The 13438-nt window shown below is 53.1% G+C and overlaps 5 protein-coding genes across 5 annotated transcripts; 1 reads left to right on the top strand and 4 right to left on the bottom strand.

The window, feature by feature from the left end:
- Nucleotides 1-1344: 1344 nt before the first annotated feature.
- On the bottom strand, nt 1345-3392 carry PSV08DRAFT_218829 (uncharacterized protein). The gene is made up of 6 exons (XM_014219796.1): nt 3252-3392; nt 3040-3132; nt 2842-2960; nt 2552-2780; nt 2388-2488; nt 1345-2339 (listed from the first exon to the last, which is right to left on the bottom strand). The coding sequence occupies exons 1-6, from the start codon at nt 3301-3303 to the stop codon at nt 1623-1625; spliced, it is 1311 nt and encodes a 436-aa protein (XP_014075271.1). The 5' UTR covers nt 3304-3392; the 3' UTR covers nt 1345-1622.
- A 1705-nt stretch (nt 3393-5097) lies between these two features.
- Nucleotides 5098-6572, bottom strand: PSV08DRAFT_218825 (uncharacterized protein). The gene has a single exon (XM_014219797.2). It carries the CDS (start codon nt 6476-6478, stop codon nt 5231-5233), a length of 1248 nt encoding a protein of 415 aa, XP_014075272.2. The 5' UTR covers nt 6479-6572; the 3' UTR covers nt 5098-5230.
- An 818-nt stretch (nt 6573-7390) lies between these two features.
- Nucleotides 7391-10321, bottom strand: PSV08DRAFT_218822 (uncharacterized protein). Its single transcript, XM_014219798.1, has 5 exons — nt 9118-10321; nt 8880-9059; nt 8397-8826; nt 8113-8333; nt 7391-8064 (listed from the first exon to the last, which is right to left on the bottom strand). The coding sequence occupies exons 1-5, from the start codon at nt 10220-10222 to the stop codon at nt 7544-7546; spliced, it is 2457 nt and encodes an 818-aa protein (XP_014075273.1). The 5' UTR covers nt 10223-10321; the 3' UTR covers nt 7391-7543.
- A 618-nt stretch (nt 10322-10939) lies between these two features.
- Nucleotides 10940-11986, top strand: PSV08DRAFT_386894 (uncharacterized protein; the record flags this gene model as incomplete). Its single annotated transcript, XM_014219799.2, has 3 exons — nt 10940-11223; nt 11306-11566; nt 11661-11986. The coding sequence occupies 3 exons, from the start codon at nt 10940-10942 to the stop codon at nt 11746-11748; spliced, it is 633 nt and encodes a 210-aa protein (XP_014075274.1). The 3' UTR covers nt 11749-11986.
- Nucleotides 11987-12004: 18 nt separating this feature from the next.
- On the bottom strand, nt 12005-13419 carry PSV08DRAFT_360360 (U3 small nucleolar RNA-associated protein 6-domain-containing protein). The gene is made up of 2 exons (XM_014219800.2): nt 13308-13419; nt 12005-13254 (listed from the first exon to the last, which is right to left on the bottom strand). The coding sequence occupies exons 1-2, from the start codon at nt 13395-13397 to the stop codon at nt 12013-12015; spliced, it is 1332 nt and encodes a 443-aa protein (XP_014075275.1). The 5' UTR covers nt 13398-13419; the 3' UTR covers nt 12005-12012.
- Nucleotides 13420-13438: the final 19 nt, after the last annotated feature.

Raw genomic sequence — 13438 nt, 5'->3', positions numbered from 1 at the left:
CGTGTAATAACAGTCGGGACGCTGTATCCGGTACAAACCAGTCTCCCGAAAGTCCAGAACCGTGCCATAGGCCAAACCATAAAGTAACGCACGCGATGGCTTAACGGTTCAATCGTCTCGGCAATCGCGGTCATGGCTGCAAAACGTAAGGCAGAGGGGGGGGGGGGGGGGGGGGGGGGAAGGGGAACATACATACTTAGAAAGGGCAACTCAAAGTTAGCGCCACGCCTACTATGGCTGGCAAGGGTGGGCTCAAAAGTAACTCTGCGGCTAACAAACTAACCACTACGACGGGACCCAAAGCAAAAGAATGACCAAGAATCATTTGGTCACGCATAAGACTTTTCTGGGGCTGGAAAAGGCGTTATGTAGATCACTTGTATACCGTTTTCCGCCGGTGTTTCTACAAACTCCTTGGCGATTTTTGTAGCGCAACATTGGCAAAAGGCTTACGCTAGCTTTGATTGTTTTGGAGTACCGTACATGGTGCAGCCTTAAACTCACATGCTTACACACTGCACAATCACCCGGAATGAAATAACTAGATGATCGCATACCAAGGAAGTCTAAATGCCTCTGCTCGAGCTAAGACTTGCACACCAGTCCATACGACTAGATGTATCCGATAAAATACGGGAGAAGAGATACACGATGCTTATCATGATTCTCCCATCTTACCTCTCTCCTTGAAAAAAAAACCCCCTCGGGAAGGAAACAATGCATCTCGTCATCACAATCTACACCTACATACCATGCCAACTTAGCCAAGCCCAAGTCCTTACAAAAAGAACTCGCTCATCTGGCAGCCTCCGGTAACACAGCATGTCACTGATAAATTGAGACCACCTCCATCTCGGCACTTGTAAATATACGATTCCATACATACATTCTATGCACATGCACATCATCCACCAGCATATGCATACATGGAAACCTCACCTCGTGAATATCACTCCCCCCCACTACTCTCCGCCTCCACATCCTCTTTCAAACAGCAGAGAAACCCGCATACCGTATGATGAAAGCAATATATAAAGCAGAACCGTGATATGTATCCCACATGCACAGCCACCCGCCGCGCGCCTCAAAAGTCTTGGCGCGTGACATTTCCGCCATGTCGATCCTTTTAGCGGGGCTTGGTGGGGGGGGCGGATTTGCTGTTTCCTTGTTCCGCCTGGATCGGAGCTGCGGGCGAGGTCATATGACGAGAGAGGGTAAAGATGGATGAATGAATGACATCAGTTGCGCAACTTGCCAGTACTAAGCCCTCTTCTCCATTTCAAACATTTGCGAGGGAAAAAGAGAAAGGGGTGGGGGGGATAAGTGGTATTTTAACTTGAAAAAAAAACGACAAGCGATTGATGAAAGAATTCGACCTGTTGTATTAAAAAAGCCCATACACACACACACCCTTTTCCCACCACAATACTCATAAAGGAATAATGCAAGTGGATATCTCAACTCGCTCACAGAAGAAGCATTTTGCTCAAAACCAACCCGCACGAAAGCCAAAATCACAACATTGAAAAATTAAAACACACCCGACACGAACAAAAAGTTGTCAGAAGCAACACACATAGACACACACACACACGCACCCTACAATTTTCCTGCCCCCAAAATCACTGCGCTTGCTTCGTCATACTCGGCGTCTGGACCCCAGGTTGAGCAGTGTGACCTGCGATTTCCAAGACACTGGTTGAACTTTCATTTCCGCCCTGCACAGTCATACCCAGGGCTCTTCGTGCGTACTCTTTCTGGCCCATTGCTGCTTGTTCGACAGGAGATTGTCTATTACCATTGCTGTTTGTGGGTGATTCTGCAGCAGCAGGCTGGAGCCACTCTACGCTGGTACATCGATTCACAAGTCGAACGGTGGTCTCGTCTACGGGCGCGAAATGGTTCCCGCTTGACACGAGGAGGCGGAGGAGACGCAGCAGTTCGTCGCGTTTGTAATGTGGCGGTCTGCTGATTTGGCTGTGCAACAGTATCGGATGGAGGACGCGAAGATATGTGTGTCGTAATGCGTTTGCAGCGGCCGAGTCGTGGGGGAGATCAATGAGGTTCCGGAGAATGACGTCGACCAACACGTGGAGATCGTTTGTGTAAAAATATTCAGCGGTCGAGGGGTTGCCGAAGAGAAGGTAAAGCACTTTGAGAATAAGAAGCTGAAGGGACGTCTCCGACTCCCGGTTCAGAAGAAGAATCAGATTACATCCAAAGGTCTTGTAAGTCATGCCGTGGGTGGATATAGCTTTGATGACGCGATTTGTCATGCCAGCCCGTCCGTCGCTGTAACGTGTGGTAGATGCCACCAGATACTGCTCGTTCAAAACCAGCTACCCGACAGTCAGTTTAGCACCTCAAAGTTTCTGGAGTAAACCCACAAGTACACGAATCACCGGGTAGTGATAAGGGTCGTCTGCATCGTCAGAGGCACCTTCTATAATCCCCAAAAGGTAAAGAATGAAAGCATCATTCACAGCCACTACACGCCAATGTTAGCACTAGCCGCTGGCAGCAGGTTGTAAGACAAAAATGATAGACGCACTGAGATCATCATAGGTCAGTCGCTGGATACGCGAAGACTCGTACAGCAATTGCAGCAGCAGCTGATGCAATGATGTTTCCTCCTGAACACTCTCCTTTTGCACCAACTCAACCAGCCTTGCAAACGTGCCCTCGGAATGCATCATCTCGAATACCTCGTCATCTCTGCTATTTCGACCATCGTACAGGAGAAACGCGGCGACCATGTGAAGTGTGGGATTGTCATCTTCCTGTATCCTTGGTCAGCCCCCTCCGGAAGCCAACGTTGTCCAGCACCTCTATCCCACATACTTGCAACAGGCAATATATTATCTGCCGCCGTACGTATTGTTTATTCTTGGCAAAGAGCTCGCCCTCGAGCATGCGAAAGATGCATTTTGCAATGCTATAGTCGGTTTGGAGATACTCGGCTGCTTGCGGTCAACGACTTGAATCACGGCAGGGGAACCCGGGCGGGGGAGCGCAGCAGAAACAGCAGCAGCAGCGTACATTTGTAACTAGTCGTGACATTGAGAAAAGACCGTAGTGAGTTGTCGATTATCTCATGCTGGTGGCAGCGCGTGGAAACGATGTCGTCGAGTTCTGTATGTGTGTGCCGCGCGAGTTAGTTGGAGTGGCTGGTTGGCGGGGTTGCGAGACTGTGAGTGTGGCTCTCCGCAGTCTCTCTCTCTTCTGTCTCTTTCGCACACTTTCACACTCACCGTCCCAGAACTGTTGCTCATTCTCGAGATCATACGACACCTCAAATGCCATGTCGTAGTCGCGGGTCTCTTGCCAGAATCATCCTCCCCGGCGACGCAGGCTACCAAGGGCTGTGTGCAGAGAGGCGCAAACTGATCGTTGATGGTCAGTTGCTTGCATCAAGTCCGACGTGTCGCCGGGGATTCACCGGCCCTGGCTTAGTGCGTCACCGAGTCCGCTTTGGGCATAGTCTGCCGTGCGCGTGCTGCTGCAACACCAACGAACATCCGGCCAAGTGTCTATACTTGGAATCCAAACCTGTTGACCGTGATGCAGAGTGTGTTGGCACCTCTGGATTTTGCAATCGCATCATGATGGGCCCTTTTGAGCTGTGGCCTATTGTAGCCCTTGTCGTTACACAATTCCCCAATCCACGGTAACAACGGCAACACAGATCCATCGCTTGTATCCCTATTGGTCTTGATTTTTCCATGTCAAGTCATAGAGCGCTTAGGTATCGCCAATGAGCTTAGACCAGCTCCCTCTTATCTCGACAGTGGCAAGATTCCATTGGTGCTGGTTTCTACGCTGCGTAGCAACCTCAATTGTTATTTTTGATGTAAACACAGCTTCAGTGCGAGAATATGAACGAATAGCAAGAAGATTGATGAATCTAAGCACATATACGTTACAATGCGACAAAAAAACACCCTAAAAAAGATAAAAAGGACACCAAAGAGACAAGGAGGAAAAGGTAGTGGGGTCCTTGGGAAATGGATGTTGCTCCATTTGCATCACACCCCCCACCACGTCACATTGCCTACCCACGCCCTTTGACTAACACAGCATCCAACACCCAAGCCTTCGATTCCTACAATAGGAAACATATCATGTAATCTCCTCTCCCCACAAAAAGGATACATGCATAAAAATCTCTCTTGGGCCCCCCACGCCCTATGCATGCCAATCACACCACAATTCTTGTGCACTTGTGTATAAAAAGCTTGCCTTTCCCCCCCTTCCATTTACGCCATATCTCCCAATCCATCATAAGAACGAACAAACCAGTGACTTGTTTTGGGCTTAGGATGTTTCTTTCTTCCTAATCTAGGCTCTTCGTATACGAGTTAAGCCAACTAACCAATACAACCCATTAATCCCGCAACCAGCCTCTCTCTCTCTCTCTCTCTCAACCCAGACGCCTTTACTCCTGATATAGTATTGAAAATAAAAATAAAAATCTGGCCTTATCTTATTAACCCAACCAACAAAGCTCCAAGCCAAACCACATAGTCTTTTGCAGCAGACCAGGGGCATACATGTAACTAACGCTGGGTATAAAGTGAAAAAAGTGAGAGAGGAAAAAAAAGGTTACGAGGCCTAAGCTATACTTACTGGAAAAAAAAAACTCTATTCTTCGATTCAACGTAAATTAGTATCAAAGAACCCCCCCCCCCCCCCGCCTATCCTGCAAGAAGACGATTGCAGACAGAGAGAGAACCAAAACATCAAGGTATTTTACACTATTGGACCACACACACACACTCTCTCTCTTTAGCTTCTAGACAACGTATTCCATGATATATCAGGGTCAAAGAGTTATAATGAAACACGTAGAGAAGGCTCACCATACTGTAAATCTGCAATTTTTTTTAAAAAAAAATTTACTTGTGTTAGACACGAAAGCGTGACGAAAAAAAAACACTTGATGCAAATCGGTCTACATCATGTCCAACATTCCCCCTCCCCCCCCCCCCCCCCCCCCCCCCCCCCGCTTAGAAGTTGGAGGAAAAGCGAAACAGTAAAACTCCAGTGATTTAGCCAGTAAAGGTCGAATAACGAAAAATTAAAAACAAAAAAAAGAGATAACAAAATTCGTCTTCATAAGTCTTAAAAGTATTAAATCTGGGGTAAAGGATATTTCATTCCCCCCCCTACCCATCATATATACACCATGTATTCTCATACCCATCTCTCAGGCTTTAACCTACCTACCTACCTACCTCGTAGCCTCTGCCGCCCAAACCCGGGCCAACGCCCTCCTAAGCTCGTCGTCCTTCTTGCCCAAGACGGCAATCCCCCTCTCGACACACGCGCGCTTCACCTCGGCAGCATTCAACGCGCCAAGCCCACCATCTCTCTCAATGAGCCTATAATCCGTGTCCAGGTAGTCCAATTTGCGCCTCACACTGCGCTGCACCCACCATTTCGGCGGCGCAAGCGGAACCCAATCAAAGACCAGCGGATACACATCCAGCTTGGCAGCCAAGACACAGAGTTCAAAAAGGCTCATATCGCTCCACTTGTTTCCCTTGGGAATTGCTTCAGACAATGTAGTAGTAGTAGTAGTAGTGGGAATAGTAGCAGGCCGATCCTTGGCCAACAAGCGCATAGATGCCAGACTAATCCTACGAAGGCGATCCTGGCGCTTATCCTCGCGCTTCCGCAGCGTCCGCTCGACTTGCTGCGGTATACGACACACCTCTGGTATAACGGGCGTGAGGTACACCACCACCACGGGCAGCCACTCGCCCAGCAGGAGCATCAAGACGCCAAAGACGGGGAGGCGCAGGACGTCGCGCCTGCTGCGCCGTACGACTTGCCATTCTGCTCTGGTCAAGACATCAGTCGCTGCCTTTTTGGGCCTGTGGGCAGACGCTTTTTTGCGCAGCGACTTTGCCAGTTTGGCCGTCTGGCGCACGTGCGAGATGCCTTTTTTGTAAAAAGCCAGGTATGCGCGGCCGGCGCTCCAGAGCCACTTGATCAGGTTCTGGTCGGGCTTGCGCGCGGGAACGGAGATTTCGGGGGCGTAGGCAAAGGGTGGGGGGTTGACTTTCTCTATCGCTCCGAGGGTTGGGGCGGTGGTGCTTTTTGACGGTTGTAGCGGCGCTGGAGGAAGAGTGGAAGGAGAATTCCGCGCCGATTGTAGAGGTCGCGGGGGGCTTGTCTTTGCAGGTGCTCTTGTGTTGTTGGTCTTGCTTAATGGCGGAGGTGCTGTTGCGATATTGTGACCTGTCCTTTTCGCAGGTGCTGCTGACGACGAGGCATGCCGCCTGCCCTGCACTCCAACTATCTTTTCATATCCCGCTTGTGGTGTCGTGTACTGTGACCTCCCATGCCATATCTGGCAGCTCAACCCTGTTGTGGTAGCCCGCGTGTATAAATGTCGATGACGTGGTAATCTCGCAAATGCGCCATTCAACTGCAGAGGTTTTACAAAGGTGGAAAACATCGGCCGGGATTTCATCGCAAAGCCTGAGTCGTGTGGCTACAGCGACCTGTAGAGAACTCAAGCAATCGTCGATGGTTGGCTTTTTCTAGTTGCGACGTCGCCAATACGCGATTTCAAAAATCTGTCAATGCACCGTTTTCTCGCGATGTCATCACACTTCGCGTCAACGCTAACCCGACTAGGTAAACCAATTAATCTTCTACATGGACGTCATCTTGAATAATATCATCTTGTACTTGATGCGAGCTTCTCAATTTGGGCAAGAAATTTCAAGCTATGATTCATTGCTAATTCTACATCTTGCGCTACAGCCATATCTCGATCGCATTTTTACCGGTTGCGCCAATTAATCCCCCTGAAAATAAACCCGCCTGTAAACGCTGCAGATAACTCCGACCAGGGATCAAAAAAAAACCAGAGAAAAGGTTCGGTCCATACATGATGAAATCGTTAGTGTTGAGCGCCCCATGTGATCTTCCAAGTGGAATTTTAGGAAATCCATAAAATGATGAAGGAAACTACCGTACATGAGAATGAAACAAGACAGGAATAAATACAGATAATCTCGCTGTTGCGAAAAAAGTACAAGAAGTAAGCCACAGTTGCAGGCATGGATCTAGTCATTGTGAAGAGGGCCGTATCTGGAGCTTTTAGAACCCGCTTGGTCGGGATTGGACAGTCGCTAGAGCCAATGGTGTAGCTGGAGATTTTTGGCGCTGTCAGGGCGTGTTGCATGGTTTCGGTACGTTGTTGGATCGGGTCTTGTTGCGAGGGCCTTGGGATGTAGCGAGGGCGAGGGGGCGAGGGCGAAAACACTGGCAGAATGGGCCCGGATAGTGCTACAATGGGCTTCGTGAGCTGGTTCGACAAGGGCTTGGCCTTAAACTTCGCGGGGGGATTTGGGTGGCGCAGTTGAAGGAATTGGGGTCTACAAATATGTCGACTGCAAACGCGAACGGGAGTGATACACAAGACAGGGTAATTGGTAGTAATGGCGGAGATTTTTGGAGAGGGTGGACGTTGGGGACAGTCGTCCTGCGTATCTAAAATGCTTTTTGGTGTATCCGAGAACGGTCCATGTCAGCGTTGATACTGAGCAAGCTGGGCCATGATCTCGTTCATGTCTGGGGCAGGCCCAGGCTGTGCGGGAGCCTGGACGGGTGGGGCAACCGTCTGGTTCTGGTTCTGGTTGGCAAGGAGCGAAGCAAGTGCGGGGAACTGGCTATTCAACTGCGCGAGATGGGGTGGAGGCGCTGGTCCAAAGCCCGGGGTTTGGGCAGGGCTTGGTACTTGTGCAAGGAGTCGCGCCAGATCTGCATTCAGCCCCTGGTTGGCCGTTGGTTGCGTGTTCTGGGCCATGTTACTACCAGACATTGCACCGAGCAATTGCGACAGGCTAGCCCCATCAAGCGAGGCGATCAAATTGGAAATGTTAGGTTGACTGGCGGGAAGAGGCGGGAAGGCAGTGTTGGGCTGGGAGTAATGCGGTGGCATGTTGGGAGGAAAGTACGAAGCAGAGGGCGCCATGTTGGAGCGAGACTGAGTTTGTTTGGCGTTGTTGACCAAAAGACCGGCTGTTGTTGGATCCAGATCGGCATACTCTGAGAAGGTATTAGTGGCATTCGTGGAAACTGAAACAAAGTACTCACCGTTGAATTGGACATTGTTAGCACCTGCACGCCGATCAAATATCTGAACGCTGACTTTGCCCTTTGCTAAGCCTGTAGTGTCGAGTCTTACAATAGCCAGAACGCCCTCTAGAATCTGTCTTCGGACCACGGCTGGCTCGGGGAAACGACCACTTAGTATGAGCACGTTACTTCGTAGACTCTGTGAGCGGAAAGTATCCTCGACGTAGCGGATGAAATCTCTGTTGGAATGTCAGTACTGTTTTTTTTCCTCTTTAAATCAAAGTTCTCAAGGATTGACATACCGAGGGAGACCTTCGTTAAGAACAAGGATCTGAATATCAGGTACTTCGTGAGGCAGTCGGCGACGAAGGTCCAGCCCGTCCTCTGTGTAATCGCGACGCGGAGATGGGCTCCGGTGCCGCCGGGGCGGTGTCCTTGATCTGCTGCGGTACCGCGTGTCGAACCTGTCACGACTCCTGTCCCGCGATCTCAGGCCCCGTGCGGGGCCCCGAGGTGAGGGCGATCGCATGGGTCGGTAATCATCCCGGTCGCGGAAACGTCGATCTCTATCCCGAGGGGACATGGAGTTTGGGTGTTGTCCATAGCGATTATCCCTGGGCGAGGGCCCGGTGCCACCCCTTGTATAGTCTGGCGACCGTGAACGCCGGCGCGAAGCGGCGATTGGTGGGTCAGTCTTTTTGGTGTTTCGCTGAGGTTTGGAAATCTCGAGGTCTGGGATGGTTAGTTTGGCCGCACACTACATGTCCATGGAAATGTTGACATACGCATTTTCCTTCCACGAACTGCCTGTCCTTGCTCAGTATCTAGTGCTCTGCGACACGACTCGGCGTCTAGAAACTGGACAAAACCATATGCCTGCTTGATTGATATCTGTGCAAGTCTGCCATGACGGTAGAAACGATGAAAAATGTCGCGCTTGGTAACTTTTTCTGTGGGAAGATTGCCTTTTTTTTGGACCTGTTAGTCGATAGCTTTGGCATAGGAGAATCCACCTTGGCTCACCAATAAAAAGTCGAGAACCCACGGGGAACTGATCCCACTGGCCTTCAGTGACAAATTTTCGTTCCTGCTCCAAAAACTCTTCATATCTCCTGTTCACTTCGGGCGGCCATCGCTGATCCTCATCATCAGGTGTTGTACTGCGCTGGGTTTGCTGTTGAGCCTGGCCAGAGAGATTGGAGCCGGCAAAGTCGCGGTTCTGCGCATTCAAGGGCTGGAGAGATGCACTGCCTCTCTGCTGGACATTGGATGGTCTCTGGCTGTGTGGATGATGGGATCTGATGTCATCGTTGGGGTCATAGTTGGGGTGCGTAGCGGGCTGTTCTTGGGTGGGCGGCCGAGCAGGCAGATTGGTAGCAGCCGAGGGCAACGACGAGGCATTGTGCTGCTGTGGCTGCTGTGGCTGCGTGGGCATGTGGGAAGCAGCAGCATATTGGCCCGGGTTGGCCGTGGTCGCAGCGGGCGTCAGAGAATCCAACAGGGCTTGAACGTCAACATTGGGCCCAGTGTGCGCTTCAGTCTGGTAGTGAGCGCCTTGGGCTGACTGAGTCGGCGCGTGCTGAGCGGCATAGGCACTGTCATGGGAGTATGGGTACGCAGAGTGGAGGTCTTGAGCTTGCGCCTGGGGCGCATCAGCGGCCGAGGCAGGATGCGACGGATGCTGCGAAGAGAAATTCTGCATTGAGGAGGTAGCGAGCGGCTGCGTACCCATGCTGCTGACGCCATAGCCCGTCGACGGGGCGTATCCCGCCGGCGCATTGTCCCTTCCCCCTGGTGCTGCAGGCCCTGCTAAGTGTTGGTAGGCGGCGGTCGACGATGACTGCTGCTGCTGCTGCTGCTGCGAGTGGTCGGCAAAGTAGGGGGCGGAGGTGATGGCGTTGGGGGGTTGGTGGTGCGCATGCTGTGCAAAGTGGTCGGGGGAGCCGTTGGTGTGAGAGAGATCATTATAGGCCGCATCCATGTGCTCTACGAGAATGGGGATGTTGGCGGGCGAGGGGACGTTCTGCGGACGCGGGCTCTCTGGCGTCAGCGACTGATGGCGGATGTGCTCAGCTTCCTGCGGCGGGCTGGAGGTGGGTCTCATGTAGACTGTTGGGCCAGAGCGCATGGGCTGGCAGAGAGCAGGCGGCGCGGGATGACGAGGGTCTAGGTCAACTCAAAGCATCTACGGAAACGCACCGTCGCAACAAGGGCTGGAGGGAGAGGTGCAGACGGATGTGAAGAGAGGGTGAGAAGGAGGCTGCAGGATGTGGCACACTAGGCGTGGGTGAAGGAGCTGGTGGCGGGGCTTGGCTACTGTGTGCTATGTGTGACGGTCGGAGAATGGGTACAGGATTGGCACGACGCGCAGACGCAGCAGACGTCGGCTGGGGCAGGCAGAGGAGGGCAGTGGCTGAGGACAGTGGCTGAGGACAGTGGCTGAGGACAGGCGGGCAGGCAGGCCGTGTGCGTCAGGCACGGGGAGCAAGGTGCGCGCCCGTGTGGGAGTGGCAAGGCAAGCAGGAGGCTGCGCGGATGGTGAGGGCAGGCGGGCGTCGGGGAGGGAGGAGAGGAGTCGTCGACGAGAGCGTGCGCCGGACGAGCAGATGTTGGGACTCGGCGTCGAGCCCTCCGAGACCAGCCTGGAACCGCGCACTGCCATGGCCAAGCTTCGACACGTGACGGCTGTTTTTTAGCGGCCGGGCCCGCTTGCAGGGGGAGGGCGGAGCAGCAGTCGAGTGGCTCTGTGTGGCTACAGGCGCAGGCGCAGGCCCTGTGTAGTGTACTTACTTACTACATTGCTTTGTGTAGGCGCTGCATGAGCTCATCTTGACAAACCACCGCCATGCCACTGCTGCCACGGCTGCCACGGCTGCCGCTCCAACGGCGCCTCGCTCTTCGCCCTGTCCGCTGCTGCTCCCCGGCCGCCTCCCGCCTCCCGCGGCGCATTGCCTGCACCCGCCGCTGCTCTTCGTCTTCCTCAGGCTCGCCTGGCCACGGCCCCGACGACGGCCTTGATGCTGCCCGGACGTGGCTCGCGGCCCTGCATGCACAGACAATCCCTCTCGAGACTATTGGCGAACTGACCTTTAGCAGATCATCCGGCCCTGGCGGCCAGAACGTGAACAAGTATGTATGACCAACACTTAATATTACTCGACTCAACTCTCGTCGCCGCCCGCCCGCCTAACCACATCTGCCCGTCTGCCAGAGTCAGTTCCAAGGCCACTCTAAAAGTGCCCCTCGACGCCCTGCTGCCCCACGTCCCTGCAGCGCTGCATAGCGAGATCAAGCGCCTGCGCTACCTGGCCCCACGCTCAAATACCATTGTCGTCCATGCCGACGACAGTCGCAAGCAGTCGGACAACGCCCGCAGCTGCTACCGTCGCCTGTACGACGCCATTGCCCTCGCCGGCCGTAATGCTGTGCCCACCGAGGCTTCGCCAGAGCAGGCTCGGCGCGTCAATCGCCTGTACGTTTTTGCCTTGCACCGTGTCCGACGACGGTCCAAGCAACCAACCGACCAACCGACCAACCGACGGCCCGAAAGCTGATAAGAACTCTAGCCAAAAATCCAACAACGAGCGCCGCCTCAAGACAAAGAAACTCCATGGCGCTAAGAAGTCTTCCAGACGCGCCCGCACCGATGACTGAAGCATGTACTACAATGCGCCTCTGCGGGGGAGCCCTCTTGCCACAATCCCCGCTGCTCAGGTGCACATGCAGCTGACGTGGTTGCACTCACTCCGCCATGGCACCATCTCACGATAGACCAAGTAGAGCCGTAGCGGTGTAGCAACATGGCGTCCGCTCCGCTCGGCGGCTTGACGAGACCAGACGACGGGAATGCAGGCTATGCTTGTTACAACTCATCCGCTGACTTTATGCCCACCCACCCACACACCCTTTCTCTCTCCTTTACCCTTCCATTGCTGAAATATACTTTTGCACCTCACCGTTCTCCCCCCAGTACTTGACGCCCATCTGCATCAAGAGATCTGCATCAGCTTTCTTCCCCTCCTGCTGCAGCAACTGGGCCAAGCCAACCACCCTGTCCCCCCTATCTTGCCCTTCTTCCATTGCGCGAACGTATTTGCGCAGCGCAGCACGCAATGCCTTCTGCAGCGACGAATCGACATCCGCAGATAACCGGTGCAAAGATAAGAGCCGCCGAACGACAGCTTCGGCAACCCTGCTACCTTCTCTAGGGTGTTGCTGAACGGTAGAGCTTATCACGTCCAATGCCTTGCTCAGCCTAATGGCAGTCTCGGGATCGGCGGGGTCGCTTCCGTACAACTGCATATGGAACTTGCACATGGCTGTCTCAACCGCCTGTGGTGACTGCTCTTGCAGATAACCGAGCACGTGCTGCAGCATGCGCGGTATGCACGCTACCTGCTCGAATTCGGCGAACACGCCGAAAAATCTCTCGGCCAGTCTGGCGCTACCCGCAAACTGTTTCATAGCAGAGTCAAAGATTGCCAAGGGAATAGCCCCAGTAAGTACTGGCGCAGCCGCAAGGTTCTGTAGAGCCACTTCGTCCACACCATCGTCCTGCTTCAGGCTGGGATTCACGTCTTCAGCCGTCACCTCTGGAAGCGCAATCATGTTCTCATCGCCGTCCTCGTCTTTCCTTGTGCGATCAACGTCAAGCCCCAAGATCCTCCTTCTACCCGCAATCTTGCCCACGTATATGGTCTCCAGTTTGGCATACTCGAGCCACATGACCTCGGAATTCTTGCAAAAGCGCAGTCCTCGCTGCATGTAGCTTCGCGCATTCGTAATATCCGCCTGGCTGTCCATGAAATAGTTTGCTGCTAGAATCCATACATCTGGCTTGGTAGGGTGCAGCCGAGCGACCGAGGTGAAGATGTCATTCAATCTCTTGTATGCCTTGTCTCTGCGCGCAAAATCAATGTACTGCATCCATAGCGCCAGGTCCCCCGAAAATTTCCTAGTCGCCCGGTTGTAGAGAAGGTAGATTGTCCGTTGTCCAGAGCCTTTGTACCGGACGCCTAATCGCTTTATTCGCTTTCGGCGCAGTGCGTCAACGTTCTTTTCGAATTCAATGTAGCGCATGTAGTCTTCGGGGTGCGAGCCGCGGGCATTGATAATGTGCTCGAAATCCGAGCGCTTCTTCGCTATAGAGCTGATTTCTTCCTGTTCTCACTATTAGCAAAACTGCCATTGCGCAAGCCTCGATCCTGGCTTACCCTGCTGAAGATTTTTTTGCGCTCAAGCTCATTCAGCTCCGTCGCCGACTGCTCCAGGTAGAAGCGCGCCTTGTCACTCGGTCCAGCCATGTTTGCGTCGCGTCGTGTTGCTGGCAAAAGTCGAGTATAAA

Source organism: Bipolaris maydis (genome assembly GCF_028858645.1).
Source record: "Bipolaris maydis strain C4 unplaced genomic scaffold PSV08scaffold_3, whole genome shotgun sequence".
Classification (NCBI taxonomy): Eukaryota; Fungi; Ascomycota; class Dothideomycetes; order Pleosporales; family Pleosporaceae; genus Bipolaris; species Bipolaris maydis.
This window is presented reverse-complemented; position numbering and strand designations above follow the sequence as displayed.